This window comes from Pyrus communis, chromosome 13, assembly GCF_041283825.1.
Source record: "Pyrus communis isolate YQ-2024b chromosome 13, ASM4128382v1, whole genome shotgun sequence".
Classification (NCBI taxonomy): domain Eukaryota; kingdom Viridiplantae; phylum Streptophyta; class Magnoliopsida; order Rosales; family Rosaceae; genus Pyrus; species Pyrus communis.
The window spans coordinates 27,484,794-27,512,535 of record NC_142577.1 but is presented as its reverse complement, the minus strand read 5'-3'; the positions used below and the strand labels follow the sequence as shown (position 1 = coordinate 27,512,535).

The window sequence follows — 27,742 nt, the reverse complement described above, 5'->3', positions numbered from 1 at the left end:
TTTATTTATCTATAAAAATAAGATTAGAAATAACCCCCCAAAAAAAAAAAAATGTGAGAAAAATTGAGGAGGGAAGAAGTTAAAATCCTTCCCAACGGTCTCTCAAAGTTGGACCTTGGACTCGGGGGATGTTAGAGCCGTCCAATTCCTCTGCTTTTTCGCGACGTCTTTTCTGATTTTTCTCACAACCACAGAGACAAAAAATAAATACTTCTCCACATAAAATCCTTTGTTTCTCTCCAATTTCTTCACTAATTCCTCTTCTTGTTTCAAGCACAAATCAAACCCATAACCCAAAGACCGCGGCAGTTTGTGTAAGAAACACTGCCAAGTTTCGATTTTTATCAACATTTCTCAGTACATTTGTGGTTCTTGATCATAACCCATGTTGTAATTTTCGGTCGACAAGTTTCAGTTTGATCTTCTATTGCTAAATTCGTAATCTTTTGCAGGCGCGACCACTTTGACAATTATTGTTTTTTAGGCAAAATGTTTGGGTTTAAGAAATCGCCTGCAAAGATTGGAAAGCAAGGTTCTGTAGACCCAGGTTTTCAAGCTGATTCAGACGCAGGGAAGAACACGTTTAACCCCGCGAGAAGAACTTCTTCCGAACCTATGCTTATCACCCCGGATTTCAGTAACGAAAAAAAACCATTAGAGCAGCAGAGTATGCAAGAGTTAGAGAAATATGCTGTTAACAAGTCCGAGGAGACAACAAAAAGTGTCAACAATTGCCTCAGGATTGCAGAGGACATCAGAGGGGATGCTACAAGGACCCTTGACATGTTGCACCAGCAGGGTGAGCAAATTACAAGGACTCACATGGCGGCTGTTGATATCGATAAGGATTTGAGTCGGGTAATCTCTCCTTCTTGTTAGGGTTTTGTAACTAGATGATTTTAGTTTTTCTTGTGACACAAGAAACTATGAAACCCGAAGAGGAGCAGCATTTTTTATCGTAATACCTAATGATGCATTCTGAAAACAGGGTGAGAAGATTTTAAACAATCTTGGAGGCATGTTCTCAATGCCTTGGAAGCCGAAGAAGACCAAGGATATTTCGGGACCCGATCTGTCATTAGGTTTGGTTCTGTTATAATCTGCTTGCTTCATTTCCTGATTCTTCAAAACCTCATGAAGCTTTTTGTATATGGTGATCATGCTCAGCTTCTGCAACCAAAAAAGCTGATCCACAGCAGAGGGAAAAGTTGGGTTTAGGTCCGAAAGGGCGGTCAGCTCCTGCGACGCCTCCTCCGGAAGGCTCAGGTGCCATGCAGAAAGTCGAGGTAAGTGTTTGCGATTACGGTGGCTACGTGCCCTCCCGATTTTACTTATTTTGGGACTGGTTTGTGAATAACAGTGTGAGAAGGCAAAGCAAGATGATGGACTTTCAGATCTAAGTAACATTTTGGGGGATTTGAAGGGTATGGCTATGGACATGGGAAATGAACTCGACAGGTCAATATCTTTGTTCTTCGCTGTGAACTTTCTTCGTGATTTGCATCTATATCTCTACATTGTTGTTAAGTAATTTGGAAAAATGCAGGCAAAACAAAGCCATCGATAATCTCTCTGACGATATTGATGAGGTTAACTCTCGAGTGAAAGGTGCCAATCAACGTACACGCCGTTTGCTCGAGTGAAGGCCAACAGTCTTAGAAATACCGGCAAGCAGTCTACAGAAAATTTGCACATTACTTTTGATTGTATATAACTGGTTCCCCCTATTTGGGATATACATGCAATAAAACGAGCCTTTATGTTCAGATTCAAAAGCCATACAGCTCTAGATTACACCATATAGTTTTGCATTCCTATTTTCTTCTCCTCCACTCCTTTTTTTTCGCAGTTTTTGGATCGAACAAATCAAATAAGATCCAAGGACGGGGCAGAAATAAGGGGATGATGGCGGGAAGAGAAAACGGGAGTGAAAGTCACTACCGACACCAAATGTGTGCAGAAAGTTTGAATATTTACAAACACAGCAATCTGCAGTTGTAGGAGCTCAGGTTTCCTCACTCTTCACAGGAATCCAGTTACTTCCTGGAACGGCCTTTTTACTGGAATATGAAATGTAACCCACAACGTATCCTATAAAAACCCCAAGCACCAACACACTTGCTCCCTTCACAAACCAAGAGAATGTAGACTCCCCACTGCTCCTAATAACCCCAGCATCACCACTGCTACCGATATTAATAGACTTGATACCGCCTCTACCAGCTCCACTATCGCCGAGAACTTGGCCTGAAGCCAGAATCTCCACTGTGTCGTGCACCTTCCCATCATGGTTTCCAACATAAGTAAGTGTAAGCTTCTTCCTTGTGGCATCCAACCTAGTGTACCCAAATTCACCACCACGGTATAAAGACCGCTCTGGCTGTGGGTACACTGGGTCAGTTGGATGATCTGGTCTAGGCTCCCAGATCGGTTGCCAGTCTTGCCCTCCCATCCCAATCACAACATGAATAGGTCCAACACTCCCACAAGTATAGTTTACCAACTGACAAAACCTCTCGTATCTGTGTACATGTCCCCATAGTGCAAGATTTACATTGTTCTTCACAAACAGAGGCTCCAAATGCTCCAGCATTTTCACCCTCAACGGAGCATCACCTCTCTCGTAGCTTGTTGTGTACATCGGCCTATGTCCTTGCACCACCACAAATGGCGTCTTCCTCCTATCCACTGCCTCCAAATCCCGCTTTATAAATTCCAATTGCTTGCTTCCTTCAACAAAATTGGTCTCAGTTGAAATGTACACAAAATGTACTGACCCAACATCAAACGAATAGTAAAGATTTCGTGTAGCTGGGGCACTTGTTCCAGTCGGTTCAGATGAGTTTCCAGGCATGTTGAACTTAAGACTATAGGGCACCCCACATTCTCCCCCACCATCTGTCCCATACATTGTTGCCCACTCCGGTTTCCATGGCTGCAACGGCCAATCATACTCGTGATTTCCAATACAAACATGGTATGGAAGTTTGGATGCAAGGGGTTCAATTTGGCTAAAGAATTGATCCCACAACCACGAGTACCCTCTCGCGTAGCTTATGTCTCCGATGTGGGAAACAAAAGCCGGCTTTTCACCAAGAGCCTCAACATCCCGGAGGATCCATTTCACAGTGGCTATGCTCTCGTCTTGTGTCCGAAGAAACGTTGCATAAGGTGTTGCAGTCCCCATGTCACCAAACATAAAGGCCGTAGTTTCATCCGAGTCCTCGTTTCGTGAGACAAAGCTGTGCGTTTTGCTCCATCCTTCAGAATCACTTCCGACCTGATCACATAACACTTACTATCAGGTCCTCTTGAAATGCTTGTTAGAAGGCATTTCTCTTCAGTTCATAAGTGATTTTACTAAAAGCACTTTTATTAAAAGTACATCGAAAGTTCGAAACTTTTGATAGAAATTAAAGTGTTTTCGGAACTGCCTCCTAAAAAAGCTACTCTTAATGCACTTCCAAGTTCCAAACATTCGTAATCAATCTCGTTAAGAATTTAACTAGAACAGTAAAATGTAAAATTTACCTTGTAATAATATCTGACGCCTTTTCCCAGTCGGGTCATGACCGCATCGTGGATAAACCCGGGATCTCTCCACCCGATACTGTTGTTGGCGGGTGCATCGCACATGTGGTCCCTTTCATACCTCCCCACACGTGCCACCGCCCCGTCATCGAGCGAGTCCTCCCTCTGACCGTATCGAACCTTTCTCTCCCCGCCGTCTGGCGTCACAAACATGACCCGCATCTCGTCATCTCCGTCCGTGTAAGCGAGGTGGATCTGATCCGGAACACGACCCGATTCGAAGCTAAGCTCGTCATCTGAGGTGGCGAGCAGGTGGGCGGTGCCGGGGAGAGGGTTGTGGTCCTGGTCGAGGTGGTTGGGGTCGATCTCGGACTCGTTCCAGCGGAAAATCCGGAAGGAGTAGTTGAATCGGAGATTGACCAGAGGGAGGGAAATGGAGCCCGACCCAGATTTCCATGTGGGGGCGGAGGAGAGGAACTTGTATCCTATAAAGTTGTCGTGGTGGGAGGAAGGGGGCGAGTAGATGCCGAGCCAGTCGAGTCGGGAGGGCGAGTCGATGCCGGACCATTGGATTAGGACGGAGTCGCCCGATTTGGAGAGGGAGGTTGGGGAGAGAGAGAGTGAAACAGTTTGGTGGGTCGGAGGGAAGAAGGTGAAGAGGAGGAGGATGAAAACGAAGGTTGTTGAAGGAACGGCCATGGCGACGGCGGATGCGGTGACTGATGAGCAATGGGATTGGATAGGTAAATATCTATCAAAATAACATTTATTTAATACTCAGGCATACTCCTTTTGGTTGTGCGGTATCAAAATCTATTTAGTCACTGTTTAATCTTAATTAATCTTAATCAATTCATTAATACTGCCATTGTGTGTGTCAGAGTCGGCCACATGCGAAAGTGAATTAGAGGTTCCAAAATTGCGAATATAATTTTTTTTATTTTTAAATTTTAGTTGTGCTTTCTATAAATTGTAATAGCAAAAAAAAAATAAAACAAATGAATTGACAAAAAGGTGAATTATTATTTTTTCCTGAATTACTTAACACTATGTTTGGATGAAGAAATTTAAGATTACCAAGGAATTTTAAAATGACGGAAATTGAATTGACGGAATTTTATTTCTAGAATTTGTGAATTTTCATGTTTGGTTAGCCTAAAAGAACAATGGAATTGAATACGGAAATTTTTATTTTTAAGCTCTCAATCATAAAAATTGGGAAATAACACCTATGTACATGGAATTTAAACTTGGGAATTGGAGATCCCAAATTTCAAGTTTTTTTCACGCGGAAATTCTAAATTTATATGCTTATGAATCCAAACAATAGAATTCATGCATGTCAATTTACAAATTCTGACTTTTATCCAAATTCCAAATTTATTTCCCTCATCCAAACATAGTGTAAAGTCTAACCATTTAGTAGTACAATCTAATGATATTCTTTTTTACTTGTAAATGAGAGGTTTTATGTTTGATTATCGCCAAATACGAGTTTGAACCATATTATTGCTAGCTTATTGTGAGGTTAAGCCCGCCCCTTTCCCCTTAGCGTAAATAACATTGTTCGTTCAAAAAAAAAAAAATTACTTAAAGGTCCAGGGTTAAAATTTTTATTTTAGTTTTGTGAAATTTTTATATTAGTTTGGACCACATTATTGTTAGCTTATTGTGAGGCTAAGCCCACCCTCTTCCCCTTAACGTAAATAATATCATTCGTTAAAAAATAAAGTTACTTAAAGGTCCAGGGTTAAAATTTCTATTTTAGTTTTGTGGAATTTTTATATTATTTTTGTGAAACTTTACGTATTTAATAATAATAAAGTAAAAAATGATGAAGATAAAGCCTCGAACCCATTCCCAAACGATTACAGATAAGCATAAGTACCACTTGTGCTAACACTTGATTTTATAATTTTTTCACACATATTGGTCTATATATGTATATTCATGTAAAATAGAAAAATCGAGGGCCCTTTCGATTTGGGGGCCCTGTGCGGTGGCACCACTTGCACACCCTTAGGGCCAGCCCTAGTGTGTGTATAAAAAAATGAAAATGGAAAATATATATGGGAGGAAGAAGTTGGGAGAAAAATGTGAAGTAGATAGATCGCGAATGTTATAAGTAGGTAAAAATTAGAGAAATAACATTTGCTAGGGACAAGAACGCGGGTGCAAAATATCACACTGTTTAGTTTTATAACTATAACACAAAATGATTGTAGGTAAAGAGAGGAAGGAGATATTGATATAATTGCTTTCACTTCTTTTCTTTACTGTGTATTGTGATCACATACGAAGTGCTCGTTATATAGAGCTACATCCGTGAAGGTTTACAAAAAATGAAATGATTGTCTTTTGAAAAATCTCACATATCAACAACAACACAACTATTCTTAAGTCTTCCTCACTATTAGCTAAAGCATGTGGACATACAGTTCCACAATTTTTACAACAATGAAAGATTTTTTAGTTTAATTTTTAAATTTTGGGAAATATAGATAGAGACATGCATTGATGATATGTGGATGAGAAAATTTTTAAAAAAATTCTTTTTGTGTAAAATTACTTTAATATCTATGAATTTTCTTTTCTAATATTTATCTCAATGCAATAGGGTGTAATAGTATTTTTGTTTGGTTCTCCTTCTCTCTTGACTTTGTGAATTGGGGATTTACAAATTTGGTGTCTATGATTGTAATTTCATTATGCTATTCTACAAGATCTATTGATGATGCCATATCAAGTTTGATTCTTTAAGTTTCTTTTTTTTTTTTTTTTTTTTTGGGTTACAAATAGTAAAATTATTACCAACCGAAAATTTACAACACAAAGGCCCACACTAAAACACAAATAAAAAAGGGCCAAACAAACTACACACCAAGGTCCAAACCATATACATAACACAAAAATGGACCTTACAAACTACACACAAAGGCCCAAAACAAAGGCTAAAGCCCAAAAACAAAGACACACCGAAAGAGAACCCTAGCCTTCTACTACAACCGCATGTGCAGCATCACACGAACAACAGGAACCATGTACACCTAATTTACCCCAGAATTCCGACCAATCAACACCTTAGAGGTTAAAGCCCAAAGACTAAAGCCCAAAAACAAAGACACATTGAAAGAGAACCCTAGCCTTCTGCTACAACCGCCTCTACAACACTTCACGAACAGCAGGAACCATGTACACCGACTTACTCCAGAATTCCGACCAATCAACACCTCAGAGATGGGAGGAAGGAAGACCATGTGATCCATCAATGAAACCCTCTCTGACGGCAGCCACCAAGGAGAAGAAAACAAAGAAACTTGTGAGAATCCCACAAGCAACACTGCCAATAAAGGCAGACCGATAGAAGAAAATGGTGCGGACACCTGAGCCGATATGTAAACCAGAGCTCAACACACCTTCTCGATGTATCGTGACAGATCACAGCTAAAAGTAACTGCAGACCAAATTTGGGTATAAATTGATGAAGGATGGAGCCAAATCGAAAATAAAGAAGATTAGATTTGTGGGGGATAAGGGATGGTAATTCTAACCGTTAAACCCAATAACCGTGAATAACCACCCGAATGGATTAGATTTGGATATGAAAATTCAGGTATGGTATGGATATGAGGAAAAACTGTGAACTTTATTCGGTTATGATTTTGGATATGGCTATAGGGGTTCCCAATCCGTATCCATCCCCGAATCCGACCCGAATATATATATATATATATATATATATATATATATATTTGATATATAATATAATTTTATTCAATTTACCGAACCCTTCCTATACTAATTCGTTATGCATGCATCAAACCCTATACTATCTTTATTATGTACCAAACATCATGCATGGGGCATACCAACAACCTCATCAATTCAATACTCTTATTGTTATACTCAACTAAATTATTCATTGAATCATTTTATATATCAATTATCAAATATTACAAGTTTATCAGATTCATCTCTCTTCAAGAGTTTCACTGTCAAAAAATTGGTGCATGTTATCATGAACAACTTCAAATATATTGTTAGTTTTTTGTAATTGGATGTTGCTATTTAATGACGGAATTAGTATCTACTAAAATTTATAATGCGTCAATTGGATGAATATATATATATATATATTTTATGAAGATGTATATAACTGATAACCAATTGAAAATCCGTTACCCGGTGGATATGGTTATGGATAATCACCGATGGTTAATTTGCGGTTATGGATGTGGTTAATTTTCGTGGTTATGGGGATGGATATAGCATTTCCGTCTCCAAACCGAACCATTGCCATCCCTATGGGGGATGGACGAGGGGCATGAAGATGGGGGGATGAATTGGGTGGACATGAGGAATTAATTGAGTAGGAATAATGGCAACAAGAGTGCATAGGTCGCACTGATCATGATGGATAGTAGGGGAAAAACAATAACAGAAAAGAAGGGAGGGAAGAGCAAAAAGAAAAAGAAAATGACTACCACTAACCCCTAGCCATAGCCATAGCCATAGCTAGGGTCAGCGCCTGAATAGAAAAACCAATAACGGAAACCTCACACAAGAGGTGAGAATGAGTCTCAGTTAGAGAGAAAAACTCTCATCGACTTGGGAGAGAATCCACTATCATTTTATTATAAAATAATGGAAGTCCTTTGAGTTTTGCGTTCAAATTACTGATTTTGTTGAAGGCCGGTTCCGTTATTATTGTGAATTGTTGTTGAATTACGTTTAAGTCCTGCTATTTTGTCAAGATTTGATTGTTACTTTTGGTTGTAAATTAAGATCAACTACGTGTTTTTCTGATCAAGATTTTGTTAGAAAATATTAGTATTTTATTAATTGGGTTTTGCATGTTACCTTAGGATTTGGACCTAGTCCATCTGAGACTTCGAAAGTTTTTTAAGTTTTATTCTCTATAAGCATAGCATATAGTTTTTTTTTTTTTTTTTTTTTTTTTTTGAACAGATATAGCTTGTAGCTTAGTATGATAAATAAGTCAGTCAAGATGCAATTTTCAATTTGTAACCGTCTCGACAATCTTATTTATTTGTTTTCCATTTAATAAAATAATGTTCATAGTTTATCTTTTGTTTGCTTGTTTCGTTATGAGTATTCTAATTTTCAACTTGATATCATATCAGATTTGAATTCAAGATTTAATATGCTCTTGTCCCGTATCAGTTTGTTGTCATATTTCCTTGTTTGATTGTTGTAATTTAGATTCATCATGAAAATTATCGTTGTTCGTTGTAGTCCAAAAAAAGTGTCGTTGTTCATCATTTGTCATTTGTTCTTGTCGTGTACTCTAGTGTCTAATCTGCACCTAAGCAACCTATCTGATGAACCAGCACTAGACCGGCATCCCGCACCATTTCCTCATCTGGATCCATCTCCACTGTCTTATTGTATGGGAATTGGCATCGGAAGTCAACATAATGGAGTTTGCATCCACATTTTTTTTATTGGTAATTTAGGTCGTGTACCGCCATGAGTTTGACAAGCGTGTTGGAAAATATTAGTATTTTCTTGTTTTGATTTTGCTTGTTAGTTTAGGATTTAGGCCTAGCCCATTTGACATACCCCAACCTAGATCGAGACGTGCTGGCCGTCACGTGAGGTTGACGTAGCCATGTGCATAGTGCGGGAGCAATATTTATATAAGAAATGCGAATAAACAAAAACCAAACCAACTAGAGCACTAGATAAGAATAAGTGCAAGACGAAAATAAGTGTGAATTCACAATCAAATCATAAGTAGCCTAAGTGCAGTCCAACAGGACGAATGCTAATTATACAACACCAAAGGTGATCGTACAATGGTAATAATCCGTCAGAGTTGTCGTGGATTCCTCGCAAGCCACCAATAAGCACTCCTAACTAGAACCTGGAGGGATGCAAAACAGAAAGTGTGAGTAGGCAAAAACAAAGCTTTTCAAAACCGTTTCATCATCAAAAATAGTAACCCCTCGCCGTAAAACCTGTATAATTTCCCAGAATATAGAATACATATCTATACCACAACCATGCTCAGAATAGCAAAATCCACAAATATGTCATGTCAAATATCTCAACATAAAAATATGTAAGTCAGGTGATATAAATTAATACAAAATGATATATCAGCCGGAGTCACCTAACGTGACATGTACGGCTGAATCTAGAGCTCATCCATCTAGCCGGAGTCACCTAACGTGACCTTTACGGTTCAAATCCACATCTCAACAAATATACTTACACACGAGTCAGAACCACCTAAAGTGGTATGTACGACAAGACTAGGTGTAAATAAATACGCTCAAGTTCTACGATCACGTGAAGACTGTGTGAATAATCGCGGGTTACCTACAAGTCGGAACCACCTATAGTGGTCTGTACGACATGACTTTGCACCTTTGGATCCAAGGTAAGCGTATGGTGCGGGAGGTGAACATCACGTGAAGGACTGTGCCCTAACCACCGGCGGGAGCATTAACACCAGGGTGCAGGTTTATGAGTTCAAAATACATCTCAACATAATCATGCAACTCACATCAATAATCAATAAACTCACCTAGTATTTACCTGAGCGTTCGCAGCGTTAACGACAATGTATGCAACTACTAAATACATATTCTAATTATAAGACATTTGGCATGGCATTTCAAAACATATGAATCATTTAAATCAATTTTCTGGGAAAAATACCAAGCATATATATATATATATATATATATATATACATATACTGAAAACCAAAAGCCTACTCACTGATATATGGAAGGGTCGTAGCTCCCGAGTCTCACTTGATTATGCTCGTCCTCTGGATAGGTCTCACCTATATGCGAAACAACTATATAAACTTTATTTTAAAGCACATAAACAAAACTAGGTAATAACTTCTCACACGTTGCTCAAATGGGATGTTTGAATATACCAACGTGATCTACTCAACCCCATAAACATCCCCATATATTTAGAAAAATTTTCCGATCACCCACGCGCCCTCACGCGTCGGCCATGTGTAGGCACGTGCCTGGCACACGTACAGAAACCCTTACGGCTTTAAGGAATATTTTGTCCAAAAATGAAATATACCGTTAAATATACCTAACGCCGTTAGTATATTCCGTCAAAGTTGACGGAATATTCTTCATCTTCTCCAGTGATCCTCGCCGGAATCGCCGACGGCTACCGTCTGCGTCGCCGGAAACTGGAAAAACTTCTAATCGTCATATCTTCTTCATTTTTCAACCAAACTTCATGAAATTTAAACCAAAATGAAGCTTAGGATGAAAGGAACAAAACATTACCACTTTTAGGTCCTAAAACTCACGGGATCACGCCGGAAAAATCACGGTAATCCCGCTACCTCTGCAACTTGTTAAACACGAGCTTCCTAACGTCCAAAACCTTCCAAAGTTCTTCCCTAAGCTTGGAGAAGAAGTTCTTAGGCTCTTTAACACCTCCAAACTTGACAAAACCTCTTCGATCACGATGAATGAATAGGGCACCTCATCGGGGTTTTCTGGTTTTCGAGTAAATGAAATCTTCACGTCCAACTACGAGTATAAATCGACTCCTAAGCTTGCAAGGAGTCCAAAAACAACATCCACAACCTCGATCCGTGAATGATCAAGTGGTTTGAGAAATTGTCCGTACAATTGACGGAAATGGAAAGAAATCCGAGAGGAAAACATGAATTGGACCACAACCAAAATGCATGTCACACAACATCATCTAATGTATAAAAGTCATTTCATGTTATCGAGGATAAAATAATATACCCATTCGGGACGGGCTGTCACACATTTGAGTTGAGGGTTCTTAGGCCATCTCCAACCAATCCGGCTAGATGACCGAAAATAGCCATTCTTTCCGCACTACTCCCTTCAAAAATAAGATTTTGAAATTCGAGTCGAGCACCGAGCAGCGCCGTGTTAAGAAGATCGCCATTCTTTTCACATCACTTCCGCTATTGATTTCTTCTTTGCAATTTTTTGTTCTTCAAGGTTTTTTTCCTTCTTCGCTCTTGATTTTATGAGTTGGGGATTTTTACAATTCAGTTGTGATGTCTAATTTCTGGGTTTTTCTGTTCTTCGTTCATAATTTTATGAATTGGGGATTTACAATTGTGGTGTCTAATTTCTTGGTTTTTTCTGTTCTTTGCTCTTGATTTTATTAATTTGGGATTTACAATTCTGGTGTCTAATTTCTGGATTTTTTCTGTTCTTTTCTCTTGATTTTATGAATCAGGGATTTACAATATTGGTATTTAATTTCTGGGTTTTTCTGTTCGTTTTTTTCTTCTTCGCTCTTGATTTTACGAATTGGGGATTTACATTTTTGGTGTCTGATTTCTGGGTTTTGGTTTGCCCTTGTTTTTCTAATAAAGATTTGATCTTTGATCTAATGGGTTTTCAGACGCACAAGTTACCAAACTTTGGGAGCCCGAAGAAGACAACTGTTTCTAGAAAAAATACCTTTTCTTGGGAGAGCCAAAAGACTTGAACAAACCAAAAGATGGTTTAACTTTGGAGGAGGGAGAGTTTGATCTCTATCGAACCAGGTAAATTTCCTACATTTTAAAAAATAAGCATTTGTATTGTCAGTGGGATTTCAAAATAAGCATTTGTATTGTTGGTGGGATTTTAAATAATTTCTCCGTATTTTTATAGGACCATTGACATTAAACAGGAATCGGGAGACCAAATACTGACCTATAAAGTAGGAAAACAACCGGCCTTAGGGTCAACTTATCTTCTTTTTTTTTTTTTTTTTTTTTTTTTTTTGGAAAACTGGAAATGTATAAACTAGGGCAAAAGATGCCAAAATCACAACGAATGTCCAACAGAAGGCAAAAAACCAAAAAAAATAGACATGAAGTATAAGGGGTAGAAGACCTGACATTGGAAGCAAAGCTCTGAGCGTCCCCCCTTGCACTACCCACATTAAGGCAGGCAAGGAAATCCATCTTTGCTCAAGACATGCACAAGCGAAGATGGGGGTCGATCAACCCAAGACAAATCACACATCTCTACACAACTACGTGACGCCAAAAGGTTAGTTGCCATATTGGCTGATCTTGGAAGCCAAGGCCAACGACAATCCTAAAAGGCTTGTCCAAGTTTCAAGCACTTGGCTAAAAGTGAAAAAGCCTCATATCTGCCATTATAGATGTTATCCCGCAAACAAGAAATGGATTGCTTAGAATCCGATTCAACAACTACATGGGCCAGACCCAACAATATACCTAACTCACATCCACGCCGCAGAGCCAAAGCTTCCGCAGTAGCAACACATGATGTAGGGTCAACTTATCCTTCGTACTACAAGATTGGATCGTTTAACCGAAAAGTCCCGAGGATATATCGAATACAAGATTAAGCTTGCCCTTTTTAGAAGCGACACAAGAGAAGGAAGATTCCAAGTGCGATTCCGCTATTGGCAAGACTTTAGGGCCATCACATGACTACTTTACTCTTCCCTAGAGTTTCGGAGACAGCACCCATATGGGATATCGTTCATCAAGATCTAAAGTTTCGGAGACAACACTCACATGGGATATCATTCATCAAGATCTTTGAAGTTGTATGTCCCAGAAAGGCCTTCACTTTCGCCACATATCACCAAGTCTGTCAGCCATTTGGCGGGGTCCTTGTAAAAATCCAGTCCACAAACATCAGGTTTCCATTTTCACTTAGTTCTCAAAGTATCTCCATAGCTTCTAGATCTTTGGTAGTCATGACATCGATCGTCATCGTGCAGTCACTTTGAAGATGGGAACCATCTTCAAACCAACACACTTCTGGAAGATTTTGCACATCACCTTATTGAATTAAAATGAAACAAATTAACTACTTCACAACTCTATCACAAATTTCAATTTATTTGAGATAAAAACAGATAAGATAAACAATAATTAAAATTGGTATTCATTCAAAACAGATTAAATTAACAGTAATAACCACAGCTCATCGATTATCACAGATTCAAGGCTGGGAAGAAGTTCATGAGGGAAATGGATCCTCTCCGGACCCTTTCCTCGATAATTGAGCAGCTGTGGTTATTACAGTTAATTTAATCTATTTTTAATGAATACTAATTTTAATTATTGTTTATCTTATCTGTTTTTATCTCAATTAAATTGAAATTTGTGATAGAATTGTGGAGTAGTTAATCTGTTTCATTTTAATTCAACAGGGTGATGTGCAAAATCTTCTAGAAGTGTGTTGGTTTGAAGATGTTTCCCATCTTCAAAGTGACTGCACGATGACGATCGATGTCATGACTACCAAAGATCTGGAAGCTATGGAGATACTTCGAGAACTGAGTGAAAATGGAAACCTGATGTTTGTGGACTGGATTTTTACAAGGACCCCGCCAAATGGCTAACAGACCTGGTGATATGCGGCGAAAGGGAAGGCCTTTTTGGGACATACAACTTCAAAGATCTTGATGAATGATATCCCATATGGGTGCTGTCTCTGAAACTCTAGATCTTGATGAACGATATCTCATGCGGGTGCTGTCTCCGAAACTCTCTAGGGAAGAGTAAAGCAGTCTTGCAACGGGCCCCAAAGTCTTGCCAATAACAGAACCGCACTTGGAATCTTCCTTCTCTTATGTCGCTTTTAAAAAGGACAATTTTATCTTCTATTCGATATACCCTCGGGACTCTTCGCTCAAACAATCCAATTTTGTAGTACGAAGGATAAGTTGACCCTACACCGTGTGTTGCTGCTGTTGAAGCTTTGGCTCTGCGGCGTGGATATGAGTTGGGTCTATCGTTGGTTCTCAACCATGTAGTTGTTGAATCGGATTCTAAGCAGTCCATTTCTTGTTTGCGGCATAACACATCTAATGGCAGATGGGAGATCTTGAAGCTGCCGGAGATAAACTCGTTTTCCTCCCCAAAGAGGACGAGATAGAAAGCGTGTGCTGCAAAATTAACCAAGCAATTGCAATTGCTTCTGCTCGGTTTCAGGTATCTGCACCTGTCAAAATCGTGCCTCTGTATTCGGAAACTCTTGGTCTTGCGCCATCGGATCAAGAACAAGTGTTCGATCAAATTCCTGGGAGGAAGATTGTCGTCTCAACAGACATTGCAGAAACCTCTCTAACCGTACCTGGAATTGTTTATGTTATTGACACGGGATTGGTTGCACATAAAGTATATAGCCCACAGTGCCCCCCTGTCCCTGTTGAATCTTTGTTGGTGTCTCCAATTTCTAGGCCAAGTGCCTCTCTGAGGCATGAACGTGCCGGGGGAACCCGGCCCGGGAAATGTTTCAGACTTTACACTGAGAATAGTCTCCGAAACCATCTTCAAAGACGCACACAGACAGAAATTTGTAGGTCCAAATTTGCTTCGGCAGCTCTTACTTTGAGGAAAATAGTTCTCATGGATCTGATGCTAGTTGATTTTGTGGAGACTCCTCATCCCGAGCAAATGATGGAAGCGATAGAGATCTTGAAGCGTCTGGGAGCAATGGATGACGAATACCGCTGGACCGAGCTGGGGGAGATTATGAGCGAGTTCCCCTTAGATCCTCAGCTATCGAAGATGCTTATTGTTTGCCCTAAACTCAACTGCTCACATAAGATTTTGTCCATTTGTGCCATGCTTTCAGTACCGTTGAGTCCCCTTGTTCAGCCTCGGGGGAGGCTCAAAAATCGGCTGCGCTGCTGAGAAAAGCAAGGTTTATCCATGTCGATGGAGATCACCTCACGCTGCTGAATGTGTATCGTGCTTACAAGTAAAACAATGAGGATCCATCCTGGTACGAGCTCAACTTTGTCAATCACGCGGCATTGAATGCTGCAGACAACATTAGGCAGCAGTTAGCGAGCATTATGGCTCGTTGTGATCTCAAGTTATTTAGCATTAGTACTACTGGTCCTGACTAATCTGTCAACATCAAGAGGGCCATGTTAGCCGGATATTCGTTTCAGGTAGCTCACCTACAATGCACATCCGGCAGTGGTTCCGGGCACTACCTGACAGGAGCCATGGATAAGGTACGCTTGCATCCCTCCAGTTGCTTGGGTCACAAGGCAGAGTGGGTGATTTTCAATGACTGTTGCGTTGTGGAAACCAAGAAGTTTATCCTCACAGTGACCCAGATTCCCAGCGAAGGGCTCGTTGCTGGTGTACAGAACCTGGGCCGGTTCTGAAGTTTTTTAGTTTTGTAGAATGTTATTTGTTCTGTGTTTTATCTTTTATTTTTTGTTCAGTTGTGACTGTTTTGTTAGCATCTATTTTCTTGTTTCAATAAAAACAATCACTTGCTATGCATCATGTTAGAAACTTGGCTTCAGAGTCACAGACTTCCTAAGTATTTTGAAATAGTATTTGGTAGCACTTGTATTATCCAAGCTGCCAAACGAGACCTAAAAGTATATGGCAGTAAGGGTACTATATAACATATTTACGTGACTCATATGACAAGATAATAACAATAAAACATTTGATATCGCTAACACATCTTATAATACGTGTATATTAATTTTACGTATCTAAATAATATTACTCAGAATAATTTAACCCGGACCTAAAAATATGACATAAAAGTAAGTTAAAGTATCCAATATATATTGGTGAATGGTGATGAGGAATAGAATGGACAATGAGTTGTGAATTTAAGTCCTTCATGTGTCTCTTGCGCCTTTCCCTTGCATTAAACTCCCTTTACCACTGCAATTCCTTCCACCTCTCAAAACCACCACCCTTTCACATCGCTCTCTCCAAAAAATGACCAAGAGCTCTCACTCTTCTTTTTCGTTTCCCTCCTCCACTTCCGGCCTCCCGCGGCTTCTTCTCATGGCGGCAGCGGCGGTCATCGTCTCCCTACTTTTTGTCACATCCGCTGCCACACCCATCTCTAACCCAACCGATGCTACACCAAGAAACCCCCACCGCCTCCATAGTCAAGAAACCCACCACCACGGTGAATGCGATCATCAGACTTCAGCTTCGGAATCGTCGAGCGCACAATTACGTTCTTTGTGCCTTCAACTCACCCACCACAGAATATTCCACGCCAGCCTTCCCCTCTCACCGCTGTCACCGGTATCCCCATCCGGCCCCTCGCAGCCGGCTCCTGGCGACCGTCAAGATGGTCACGAGATTGATCCAAGATACGGTGTGGAGAAGAGATTAGTCCCCTCCGGTCCCAACCCTCTTCACAATTGAAAGTCCAGTCCACTACCTCATCAAGTCACTCTGCACCCCAAGTAACGTCCTCATCAAAACAAATTTCTGAATTTTTAACCATGGATATATTATATTTATCGTTCTTGATCGGTTCTTGAGCGTTTCTTGGCATCTCTCATCACCAAAGTCGTTCTTGCCCTGCTCGTTTCTTGATCGAGCGCCCAAAATCGAGCCGGTTTTCCGTCTTCCGGCTGAAGTGATATGAACGACGATCATGCACGGGGTAACATTACCATCGAGGAGCTAGCGAGTTCTTGAATTAATTCATCCTCTTATTATAATTAAGTGTACTAGTTTATATATTTTCTTAATTACTTGCTACTAGATCGTTCTCTCGCCATGCACACACTATTTCCATGCTTGTTTTTGAACATATCATCACTACCTTAAATTTGTTTAGTATAGTTAAGTCGATTTAATTAGTAAGTAATTAAAGTCACGAGACAAGTTTTTGTGGAAGCAGCAAAAACGAGCACGGAAATGGTCCTCAAATTTTCTTGAATTGATGTTCTTCGCGGGATCATGCAGCTCAAAAGAAGCCCATGAATGTCATAAATACATTTGGATCTACAGCTTTGTTTTCTGAGGTCAAAGTGGACTTGTACCATGTGGGTCCGAATTTAGATAGTCAGTTGAAGCTTTTGTAGCTGTGAAATATATGAATGAATTTAATTTAGATTTCGGGTTTTCAATTTTTGCCTTTTTGACTTTTTGCCCTCACTTTATGTTCATAAGTTTTCCATGAATATATAACATGTTTCATGTTGCAATTCAGTGGAAATTTTTAGTGTGCGGAAATATGGTTCGGTGCACAAGTGTCAAAATCAACCAATTTTATTATTACATTTAATGTACTGGACCGTTTCTGATACACTAAAAAATTTATTGCAATTGAGGTGTCGTACATGAATAAATTTGTCAACCAAGAGAATAGCATCTCCCATTCCCATATAAGGTGAGGTGAATCCCGTGACACAATTGCTCTTTGGTTAATGAATGTGTTTCCCATGATATTCGTAATATAAGAAAGTCCTAAATTTCATATATCTCTCGCTTTCCTCGTAAACTAAGGTGAAATATAAATTGCATATATCATGAAGGTGCATTTAATAATGAAACGCATTATTGGGTGTAACCAAAAATATTCAGACCATACCTTTCAAGTTCGTGGAGTAAATTGGCTAATACATGTGTACTTTTTTGAACAACACCAAGGATAAAATCGAGTTCTTGTTATAAATGTATTAGTAGAAGACAACACTCTATCCTTAAGATTAAAATGTTATTTCGAAAAATTAAGAATAATAAAGTTTGAGAATACAAGGAAGAATCAAAAGATGCATAAAATTTATAACTCAGTTGATTAAAGCCATTTATGTTTTTTTGAAATTTGAATTCGAAGTCCCGTTGCTCAACACCGCTCGAGTAATACTGAAAAGAGAAAAATGAAGGGCCCAAAAAACGGCCCATGTGTACACCCGTAGATAAAAACTAGACCGGGCTCAAAAGAAAAACCCGGGAGGAGGCCCAAATAAAACAAACCCGTAGGAGGCCCGACCAATAGAAATGAAGAAATAAAATTAAATAAAATTAAAAAATTAAGAAAAACGAGTCACCGACGGACGAAAGCAGAGTTCCAATTCCGCGTTTGGCAGAAGACTGAAGACTTTGGAGAGATTATCACTAATCTCTCAGCTAATTACTTAACAAATCATAATTAAGTACAGTGGTTTATATCTAATCAGATAATTAAATGCCGCTTGCTTAATCCGAGTTGAAACTGTGTGCGAGTGAAGAAGTCCGAGATCAGAGATCTCCGAAATTCTCTTTTGGAGATGACAATGGCGCTTCGTCTTCCAATTGCCGCGTTTTCTCTGGTCCTCCTCCTCCTCCTCGTCTTCCCTCCGCTGCTTCTCGACGCCAAAACCCTCAAACGCGACAGTAAGTCCTCCCATCTCTCTCTCCCTCTCTGCGATTGTGATTTGGTTATGGTAATTGGTGGTTTCTTTGGGCAGTGAAAGCACTGAACGAGATCAAGGCGTCGCTGGGTTGGAGAGTGGTGTACGCCTGGGTCGGAGACGATCCGTGCGGAGACGGCGACCTTCCGCCGTGGTCCGGCGTCACTTGCTCCACTCAAGGGGATTATCGAGTCGTCACCGAATTGTAAGAACATCACTTCTTCCACATTCCATTCGATTCGATTTCCCAGAGTTTTTAGTTTTAACTGAAGATTGTGCATTTATGTGTTGTTTTTGGTTTGGAAATTTGCAGGGAGGTTTATGCAGTCTCAATTGTTGGGCCTTTTCCTACTGCCGTCACCAATCTCTTGGATCTCACTAGGCTGTAAGAACACACACCTCTTCAATCTTCTGGTCTGTAATTTCTTAGCAATTATCACAATTAATACAAACTAACGTTTCAAAATCTTTAATTTGTAAGCTGCAAATACATCATTAATAACCCATAAGTTGTTTCTTAGTTTTTGTCAACACTCATGATCTTTGTTTTAAAAAATCTGCTATATATGTAAGTGACTCTGTCTGTGTCACAGGGATCTCCATAACAACAAGTTGACCGGCCCAATTCCTCCGCAAATCGGACGTTTGAAGCGTCTCAAAATGCTGTACATCCCCTTTCTATTTCTTTTTATTTAAGATTAATTTGGTTTCTACTGAACATCTATGCTTAGATTTCTAGTTCTTTACTAATTATCGTTGCTTCTCAGTAACTTGAGATGGAATAAGCTACAAGATGTCATTCCTCCGGAAATTGGTGAACTCAAGAGTTTGACCCATTTGTGAGTGAGTTTTGATTCTTTCTTTCGCAATGTCTTTGAAATTTTCTTGTTTGGACTACTAATTCACCATGATTTACTTATTCACTAGTTTTTGTCTACTAATCATTTGCAGACATCTAAGCTTTAATAGTTTTAAGGGGGAAATCCCGAAGGAGCTTGCTAATCTTCCTGAGCTTCGTTATCTCTATCTGCAAGAAAATCGCCTTGTTGGGAGGATTCCTCCAGAACTAGGAACTCTGCAAAATCTTCGGCATTTGTATGTTTAGATAATTCTTCACATGTATGTTGTTAATGATAATGCATCTGTATCTGGTTACTAACGTGTGTGCCGTTGATGCTATTTGTTCATAGGGACGTTGGTAACAATCATTTGGTGGGTACTATTAGGGAACTCATACGTATTGAGGGCTGCTTTCCAGCTTTGCGTAACCTGTAAGTTAATCCAAGTTGGTGAATACATAATTACTTTTACCTCTAGTATAAATGACATGAAAGATTAAGTGAATCGTTTTGAAACTGGGATATGCAGTTACCTAAACAACAACTACCTTACGGGAGGGATTCCAGCACAGCTCGCCAACTTGACCAAATTGGAAATCTTGTATCTCTCTCTCTCTCTCTCTCTCTCTCTCTCTCGTTCTTTCTTTCTTTCTTTTTTCTCATTGGAAATCTTGTATGTCTCCTTTGAAGTTTTGCTTCTGAACTCTTGAGTTACTATCATCATCGAGGATGGATTGTATTATGTATTTACCAGAGAAGAAGTTTGTTGGGTTAATTCTTTTGCTTGTTTACAGGTACCTATCGAACAACAAGATGTCTGGGATTGTTCCATTAGGACTTTCCCATATTCCGAGATTGACTTACTTGTGAGTTTCTTCTTATGATATTTATTCTCTTTGCATTTGTGCTATACTAGTTGGTGTCGAAGGGTACTTATCGAGGAGTTGCCTCCTCTTTCTTTATCCCAATATTCAACTTGAATCTAGACTCTTGCGATATCAGCGAACTTAATATCATTAGTATAGCAAACCTTGGGCTAACTGAACAACCTTGACAAAGGATCTACCCTTCACATAAGATTGAGGAATGAATATATAATTTCTTTCATTTCTGATTGAGATTTTTTTTATTTTTTTATTTTATCGATTTTAGGTACTTGGATCACAATCAATTTTCTGGGAGAATTCCCGATGCCTTCTACAAACATCCATTTTTGAAAGACATGTAAGTTTCTGTCTGGAACTCGGAAACTTTTAATTCCTGAAATTATGTAGCAGATTATTTGATATCTTGGTTGCATGTTCATCACAGGTATATTGAAGGGAATGCATTCCGACCAGGCGTAAAACCAATAGGCATACACAAAGTTCTCGAGCTCACTGACACGGAATTTCTCGTTTAGTCAAAAGACATCGAACTATTATTTATTTGTTTTAACCAATTGTGCTTAGTACTGCCCAAACAAGGGTTCACATAGTCGCTGAATCGATGAAATAGAAATCTGTATCGACGAAGTTTTGCCGTCACTGGTGAGTTCCTATGTTGCTACCTCCCCAAGGAGTTGCTTATATGGAAAATAGTAGCAGGTAATGTTAGGACTTCGGAAGTCGAACATAAAAGCTTTGATTTAAGTCTTGTCAACTAGAAACAAATATTGATCGCTCCCTGAAAAATCCAAGTGCTTTTTTATGGTCTCCAAAACTAATTGAATTTCTTCCATTTTCGGGTGAGTTTTCTCCGCCGCAATGAATTCATGAACTGCCCTATTGATCTCGACCGAGCTGCAACCCGGAGCCTTCTCTACTCCTCTGTTTCTCATCAAATTCCTCATTCTTCTGGCATCACCATGCTTCCCCGAAGCTGCGTATAAATTCGAGAGCAAGACATAGACCCCACTGTGCCTTTCCAGCTGAAAGAGCTTCTCCGCAGCGACCTCAGCTGGTTGAGCTTGTCCATGATTGCAACAAGCACTGAGAAATGCTCTCCAAGCCACTGCTTCTTCGGAGGGTTTACTTGAAGTGGGTATTCTTTCAATTATCCCCTTTGCTTCTTCGAAGAGCCCAGCGCGGCTTAGAAGGTCAACGATACATCCAAAGTGTTCGCTTTTCGGCTCAATGTTGTATATCCTATGCATTTTATCAAACACCTTCATTCCTTCATCTGCCATGCCGGAATAACTGCAAGCAGTAAACAAAGCAATGAAAGTAACATCATCTGGCCTAACCCTAGCATCCTCCATCTCTCTAAACAGTTCAAGTGCACCTTCGCCATCTCCATGCATTGCCATTCCCGAAATCATCGCATTCCAGCAAACCGTGTCTCGTTGCAGCATTTCGTCAAACAGTCCTCTAGCCAACTCCAATCTCCCACATTTAGCATACATGTCGATAAGACCCGTGCTCAAACGAACACTCAACCGCAACCGAAGCCGATTCAAATACGAGTGAATCCAAATCCCAGTATCCAGAGCTCCCAAATGAGCACACGCACATAAAACACTCACAAAAATTGCCTCATCAGGTTCTATATCAGTAAACTGCATCAACCGGAACAAATAGAGACCTTCCTTGAAACAACTATTCTGCACATACCCAGAAATCATGGCACCCCATATTCCTCTGTCCCTCACCGGAGCTTCATCAAAGAACAATCGCGCCATGTCAAGATCGCCCACCTTTGCAAACCCAGAAATCATGACCGTCCATGAAACTACACTTAAGCTAGGCATTTCGTCGAACATGTACCGTGCACCCTTCATATCATCAAACGCACAATACATGACTACCAGAGAATTACCCACAAAGATATCAGAAACAAAACCCAATTTCAAACAGAACCCATGAACCAATTCCCCAAGACAAGACCTTTGCATCCTCGCACAAGCCTTTAACAAGTAAGGGAGGGTATAATTATCTGGGCACATCCCGTTCTGCAACATCTTGGTAAACACATTGACGGTCAGGATGAGTTCATTTCTGAGCAGTGAAGATTTCAACATTGTGTTGTAGATGCAGACTGTGGGCTGTGGGATGTGTTGGAAGAGCTTCCAAGCATGGGAGAGGCTTCCATGGCGTGGGTCCGAGCAGAAGGCCAAGAGCCTGCTCAAAGCAAAGCTGTTGCTGCCGAGCCCAGATGTGAAGACTTGGGCGTGAGCTTGCTGCAAGTGCTTCATGTTCTTGCATTTCTCTAGCAGTTGGAGACATCTGCTGGTGGTGCTGTTGCTGCTGTAGGATGCCATGGGCACCCGACACCTTCATGTTCAATTGATGGTAATGGAAGTGGGAAAGAATGGTGTGATGTAGTTTTCGAAAGCCCATATGTGTTGGTTTGAGCGGTTTTAATAAAATGTTTCGGGTAAGAGTATCAGCAGCAATGCTTTCATAGCTCAGTTGGTTAGGGCACCCGTTTAGTAAGCGGGAGGTCTTGAGTTCAACTCTCAATGAAAGCATCTTTCTATGTTTTTCATTCTATTATTTTTAGCTGAGAATGTTGAAGTGAGAATCATAGGAGTGACTTTCCATCGGGGAAGGCTGGCATTTCTAGTCTTTTTCTTGGTTAAATATTTTTTAGCTCCTTATAGATAACGAGTCATTTCTCGATATTTCTAATTTAGATATTCGAAATATAAAGATTTGCATAAACGTTTCATGGAATTTTTTTCTTTTAGAATTCTGAAAGCTAAGAATCATTGAAAAGAAGCAATACTTTCCTTCACCAAAAAGCCCTAACTTGCGTGCAAAGTAAGCTCAAGCTTTCTTGCCAGCTTTGCCCTGAAACTAACCTACTAACTAGCTTTCTTCAAGCTCTCATCTTCTCTAATTTATCCTTCAAATAAACACCAAACTATGAGCACCAAACCCTTATTCACAGAGAAGAAATTCCGAGTTCGTTTCGTCTGAAAGAATGGAAGTTAACCAAATGAGGTAATTCGGCCCTTAACTCTTATAATATTCGACTTTGATTATGTAATTATGATTACTAATCACTATTGTTAGGGTGAGAATTTCCGGCGTAGGACAAGAGAAGACTGAAGAGTCAGGCAGCATCTACGGCCGAAGAATACCGCCGCAGAAAACTGAGTCTTTCAAAGGTAACATATGGCTCTGTCTCTGCTGCATAATATGCAAAATGGTTTGGTGAGGGAACAAATTTTGGTAGTGGTTTAAGCTATTTCTTGCAGAGAAAAGGAAGACCCAGAACTGGTTCCAGAGACGGCTCTCAGGACAAACGAGTCAGGATTATGATGCTAGTAATGCAATGAAGCATGCAACTGCGGTGGGAGCTGCTGCATTCGCCATCAAATCAATCGAAGATTCGGCCATCTCTGATAAGAAAAAGACGGGCTATGAGCGTAAACCAACTACCGAGAGGATCAAGAGCGGAAAGGAAGAAACAACAATTTCAAAGCCGGTGTCTGGAAGTGGAAGATTTTCCAAAATATTCTCAGGTAAAAGTATCTTATACGCATAACATTGTTAACGACCCAGACCCTAAACACTGAGTTTTCAGCATTCAAACTAGAACCAAGAAGATGATCTGTATTAGGTGCAGGTTCGACGAAAAGGACTCCAGAACGAGAAGATCCACATGGCAAGGTACCAATAAGCACAACCGGGAAGAACCCCGAAAAGGCCGTCCTTCCTGCCCCATCTATCAAGAAAACTCCAACTTTTGCTGATAAACAGTCAAACAGCGCTGGCGGTGTAAACCCTGAAACTGCAGCGCCGAAACCCAATCTGTCCACAACTACGAAACCTGAAAGCGCTTGGAATGAAACCAGGAGGCCGAGTTCAACAGGACCTGGAACAACGAAAACACAAGCAGATATTTGGGAGGAAACTGAGATCGCTAGACTTAAAGAAAGGTAGCTACTCAGAAATCGGCGATCATTTTCATAATTTATAATTGAAACATCATGTTACATTTAGGTTTTGACAGCCACATCATTGTCAGGTATGAGAAAATAAACGCCACAATAGTTGCATGGGAGAAGAAGAAGAAGAAGAAAAGCACAAACCATCTCCATAAAATAGAGGTTTTGCTCCATTTTATTTTCATATATAATCAATAATCTGATCATGAACTAATATTCCACTTATTGGAAAAGCAGAGTGAAGTAGAGCGAAAAAGAGCAAAAGCAGTACTAAAGTTCGGCAGCGAGATGGAAACTATCAAACAGATTGCAGAAGAAGCTAGGGCAAAGGCAGAGGAGAGACATAGGAAAGAAGTCTTGAAGGTGAAAGAAAAGGCAAATGCAATGAGAACAACAGGGAAAGCTCCTAAAACATGCTTCTGCGTGTAATTAGACCAATTGCTCACCTAGTTTCGAGAGTGTAACATTTCTTTCACGATCCTGTATTTTCACTCAGAAAGTGTAATCATAATAAGAGTTCCACCGCATTATTAGCCGTACCATATCTAAAACATGTATAAATTAAACACAGAGGAATTTCCCAATTACAAACTAACTAATAGGCACTCATTTCATATAGCAAATTAGACATTTCAAATAAGCATGCATGTAAATTCACTATGATAATTTTCATTACCTCATCTAAAATAACATGAGCAACAATCTTGAGAGTACTCAAGCTTGGGCAAAAGGAAATCAGTTACTTCAAACAAATAATGATAGTTACATCAGTGATTGATCGTTTAGACACAGAAGTCGGAACTTACAAATTACCCAAGAAAACTTGCCACATACACCCTTGAAGCTTCCACTGTCAAACATGCAACAGAATCTGAGAAGGCTTTGGATAGCGAAGACTCAATTTGATGTGTCACGAGCTTATCTCCTTTACCAGCCTTTCCAAAATCGGGTATGCAAAGTACAATAACAAGACAGACGGAATTGCAAAAACAACTGTGAGTAACAAGTAGATTGCCAAAATAATAGCACTGCCAGGTATTGCGAAAAATGCAATCACGAGAAACAATATGACTAATGGGAACTTGGATGTAATGTGAATGAAGCAATCCAAAGACTTGTGCAGCGAGAATTGATGCCGCTCCACAGGGCCACCCCTATCATCACGGTTATGCCTTGAAAGTGAAGGACAACTAGAACGGTTCCTCCTCAGGTTACCGTTGGCAGCTTGATTTCCAATAGCCAAACTTGCTATTGGAGAACCAATTAGTTGATTTTCCCCACTGATTGCAGGAATAAACTTTAACCTATCACCATTAAAGCTCTCAACCATCCATAGAAGGAAGAAATTCTTGCGAGGAAACTTTAGATTACCCTTATAAATCAGCCGCAAAGACAACAGGTGGCACCAAGGGCAAGAAATGAAAAATGGGATCTTAAACTTTTGAGAGGATAATTTTACGAGAGCCCATTGAAGCCCCAAGACACAGTTTCTACACAGGGTATGACCGCACCATAAGACATGGGGCACATTCTCGACAATGTTGAAAGATTCCAGGCATATAGGGCATTCTAACCCTTCCTCTTGGCTTGAATTCGAGCAGACATCATCGTCCGAGGAGTCCAAGCAAACCCGACTCTGCTCTGATGAGCTTCGTTTTAGTCCAACGCTTGTGATAGCATTTGAAGCAAAACCCCACATCGTAACAAATAAATAAGGGCGACACAAAATAAGGGGTTAATTACTAAAACTGCAGAAACTGCAACACCATTCAACCATGAAACTTGAATCTTCAAAAATTCTTCAATTTTACCCTGTCAACAGTAAGCTAGTTTAGTTCCTACAAATTTGAATATCCTTTTTTGACGTGAACAAGTAATTTATTCAACAAATACACAAAAACATGCATCACATTGGCAACCCCTGCAACAACAGACCAACCCAGCACCAAAAATCCTTAACACAAACTTGCTTGATGAAAATGGAAAGGGATCCTCTTCGGATCCCTTCCACCTAATCCACCGAATCCACCAATCCAGGCCCTTGAAATTTGATCTAACAGCTAAAGTTATTAAAACTTTTAAAGGGGCCCCCATTTTGTAGCCGTTGAATCAAATTTCAAGGGCCCAGATTGGTGGATTCGGTGGATTAGGTGGAAGGGATCTGGAGAGGATCCCTTTCTGATGAAAATTACGTCCGAATCAAGACACCCCAATTACTTCAATTACCCATTTCACAGTAGAGTCATTATTACACCAGTGAAGTAGACACCTTATAATTTGCACAATCACTTAGCATACTGGGAAAAATCAAAGAATAACCAACAACAATTTAGGTTCTAGAACATGAAATACTTTACCATTCTCTAAGGTTAACATAAAAACCCTTAAGTTTTAACACAATGGAGCATAATTTTAAAGTACCCACCAAAACTCATAAATTGATTTCTGGTGGAGAAACCAAAGTGCTAGGATATGAACTACCCAACAAATAATTAAGCAAAATATAATTTGGGGTTCTAGTAATTTGCACGATCATAGCATTGACAGGCGAAATTAACAAGCTTTTAACAAGGAACAGAACAAACAATTATCCCAAAATTCAACATTTCAATGCGGCATATATTTACGTAGATTCGAATCGACGATTAAAGCAAATTAAGATAAAAAGAGGACGATTAGGAGGTCAAAATTTTACCTTTTGACAAGATTGACTGAAACTGCAATGGGGGGATGTAGAAGGAGGGCGCAGAGAGAGCGGCAGATGAATGAGCGAGCAGAGCTCGGTTCCTCGGTTCATCTGTTCCTCTGCAGCTAGCGTGTTAGAAGAACAAAGAAAAGGAGCCGTAGAGAATGTAACGGTGTTAAAAATTAGAGTGGGTGCCAGGTGGCAAACCCGTGTCATAAGGATTCTGGTTTGTTTGGTCAACAAGGATTCTGGTTAGGTCCTCTGTTGGAAAAACAAAAGTAGAGTGGCCAATAGGAGAGCAGAATAGGATGCAAATTAAATATTTTATTTATTTTTATCAATTGTTTGAAACCAACCGAGAAAAATCAAAGTTTTGGGCAGACCTCATATAAATATAGATGGTTTGATGTGTCTAATTACGACAGTCCAAATTATTTAGTAATATGAAAAATAAACAGTCAAGATTGAATCAATTTAATGTTATTTTCATTTTGTCAATTCAATTGATATATAATCGGATTACTTTGTAAACCGGACTATTGAAGACTAACCCGTCTAACTACACCTAAATCTATTTTCCAAAAGAAAAGTATCACCTAAATCTATTTAGATTATGTTTAGAGACACCAATTTGGCACCGGATTTTTTTTCAGTTTAGTT

General features: G+C 39.7%; 5 protein-coding genes, 1 non-coding gene and 2 pseudogenes across 8 annotated transcripts; 5 read left to right on the top strand and 3 right to left on the bottom strand.

Annotated features, from left to right (window-relative positions):
* The first annotated feature begins 168 nt into the window (after positions 1-168).
* Positions 169-1,775, top strand: LOC137737055 (putative SNAP25 homologous protein SNAP30). Its single transcript, XM_088682872.1, has 6 exons — positions 169-314; positions 453-858; positions 989-1,082; positions 1,168-1,286; positions 1,361-1,458; positions 1,547-1,775. The coding sequence occupies exons 2-6, from the start codon at positions 490-492 to the stop codon at positions 1,641-1,643; spliced, it is 777 nt and encodes a 258-aa protein (XP_088538998.1). The 5' UTR covers positions 169-314; positions 453-489; the 3' UTR covers positions 1,644-1,775.
* On the bottom strand, positions 1,678-4,410 carry PAP2 (Purple acid phosphatases superfamily protein). The gene is made up of 2 exons (XM_068476405.2): positions 3,532-4,410; positions 1,678-3,280 (listed from the first exon to the last, which is right to left on the bottom strand). The coding sequence occupies exons 1-2, from the start codon at positions 4,228-4,230 to the stop codon at positions 2,006-2,008; spliced, it is 1,974 nt and encodes a 657-aa protein (XP_068332506.2). The 5' UTR covers positions 4,231-4,410; the 3' UTR covers positions 1,678-2,005.
* Positions 4,411-14,236: 9,826 nt separating this feature from the next.
* On the top strand, positions 14,237-15,811 carry LOC137738373 (putative pre-mRNA-splicing factor ATP-dependent RNA helicase DEAH3 pseudogene; annotated as a pseudogene).
* Positions 15,812-18,335: 2,524 nt separating this feature from the next.
* On the top strand, positions 18,336-21,224 carry LOC137736604 (uncharacterized). Its single transcript, XM_068475842.2, has 11 exons — positions 18,336-18,667; positions 18,742-18,889; positions 18,998-19,069; positions 19,278-19,349; positions 19,452-19,523; positions 19,636-19,779; positions 19,875-19,955; positions 20,053-20,124; positions 20,318-20,389; positions 20,676-20,747; positions 20,835-21,224. The coding sequence occupies exons 1-11, from the start codon at positions 18,562-18,564 to the stop codon at positions 20,923-20,925; spliced, it is 1,002 nt and encodes a 333-aa protein (XP_068331943.2). The 5' UTR covers positions 18,336-18,561; the 3' UTR covers positions 20,926-21,224.
* On the bottom strand, positions 21,125-22,857 carry LOC137736603 (pentatricopeptide repeat-containing protein At5g66520 pseudogene; annotated as a pseudogene). Its single transcript, XR_015954898.1, has one exon. The product of XR_015954898.1 is annotated as a pentatricopeptide repeat-containing protein At5g66520 pseudogene (transcript).
* A 40-nt stretch (positions 22,858-22,897) lies between these two features.
* TRNAT-AGU (transfer RNA threonine (anticodon AGU)) lies at positions 22,898-22,971 on the top strand. Its single transcript has one exon. It is a non-coding gene; the product is annotated as a tRNA-Thr (tRNA).
* Positions 22,972-23,298: 327 nt separating this feature from the next.
* On the top strand, positions 23,299-24,923 carry LOC137736606 (uncharacterized). Of its 2 annotated transcripts, none has more exons than XM_068475844.2 (6): positions 23,299-23,446; positions 23,519-23,613; positions 23,704-23,970; positions 24,075-24,387; positions 24,477-24,558; positions 24,634-24,923. In XM_068475844.2, exons 1-6 carry the CDS (start codon positions 23,427-23,429, stop codon positions 24,823-24,825), a joined length of 969 nt encoding a protein of 322 aa, XP_068331945.2. In that variant the 5' UTR covers positions 23,299-23,426; the 3' UTR covers positions 24,826-24,923. The 2 variants fall into 2 exon arrangements, with proteins under 2 accessions (XP_068331945.2, XP_068331944.2); XM_068475843.2 differs by having other exon boundaries at positions 24,069-24,387.
* A 116-nt stretch (positions 24,924-25,039) lies between these two features.
* Positions 25,040-27,224, bottom strand: LOC137736607 (uncharacterized). The gene is made up of 2 exons (XM_068475845.2): positions 27,092-27,224; positions 25,040-26,208 (listed from the first exon to the last, which is right to left on the bottom strand). Exon 2 carries the CDS (start codon positions 26,093-26,095, stop codon positions 25,307-25,309), a length of 789 nt encoding a protein of 262 aa, XP_068331946.2. The 5' UTR covers positions 26,096-26,208; positions 27,092-27,224; the 3' UTR covers positions 25,040-25,306.
* Between the last annotated feature and the right edge of the window lie 518 nt (positions 27,225-27,742).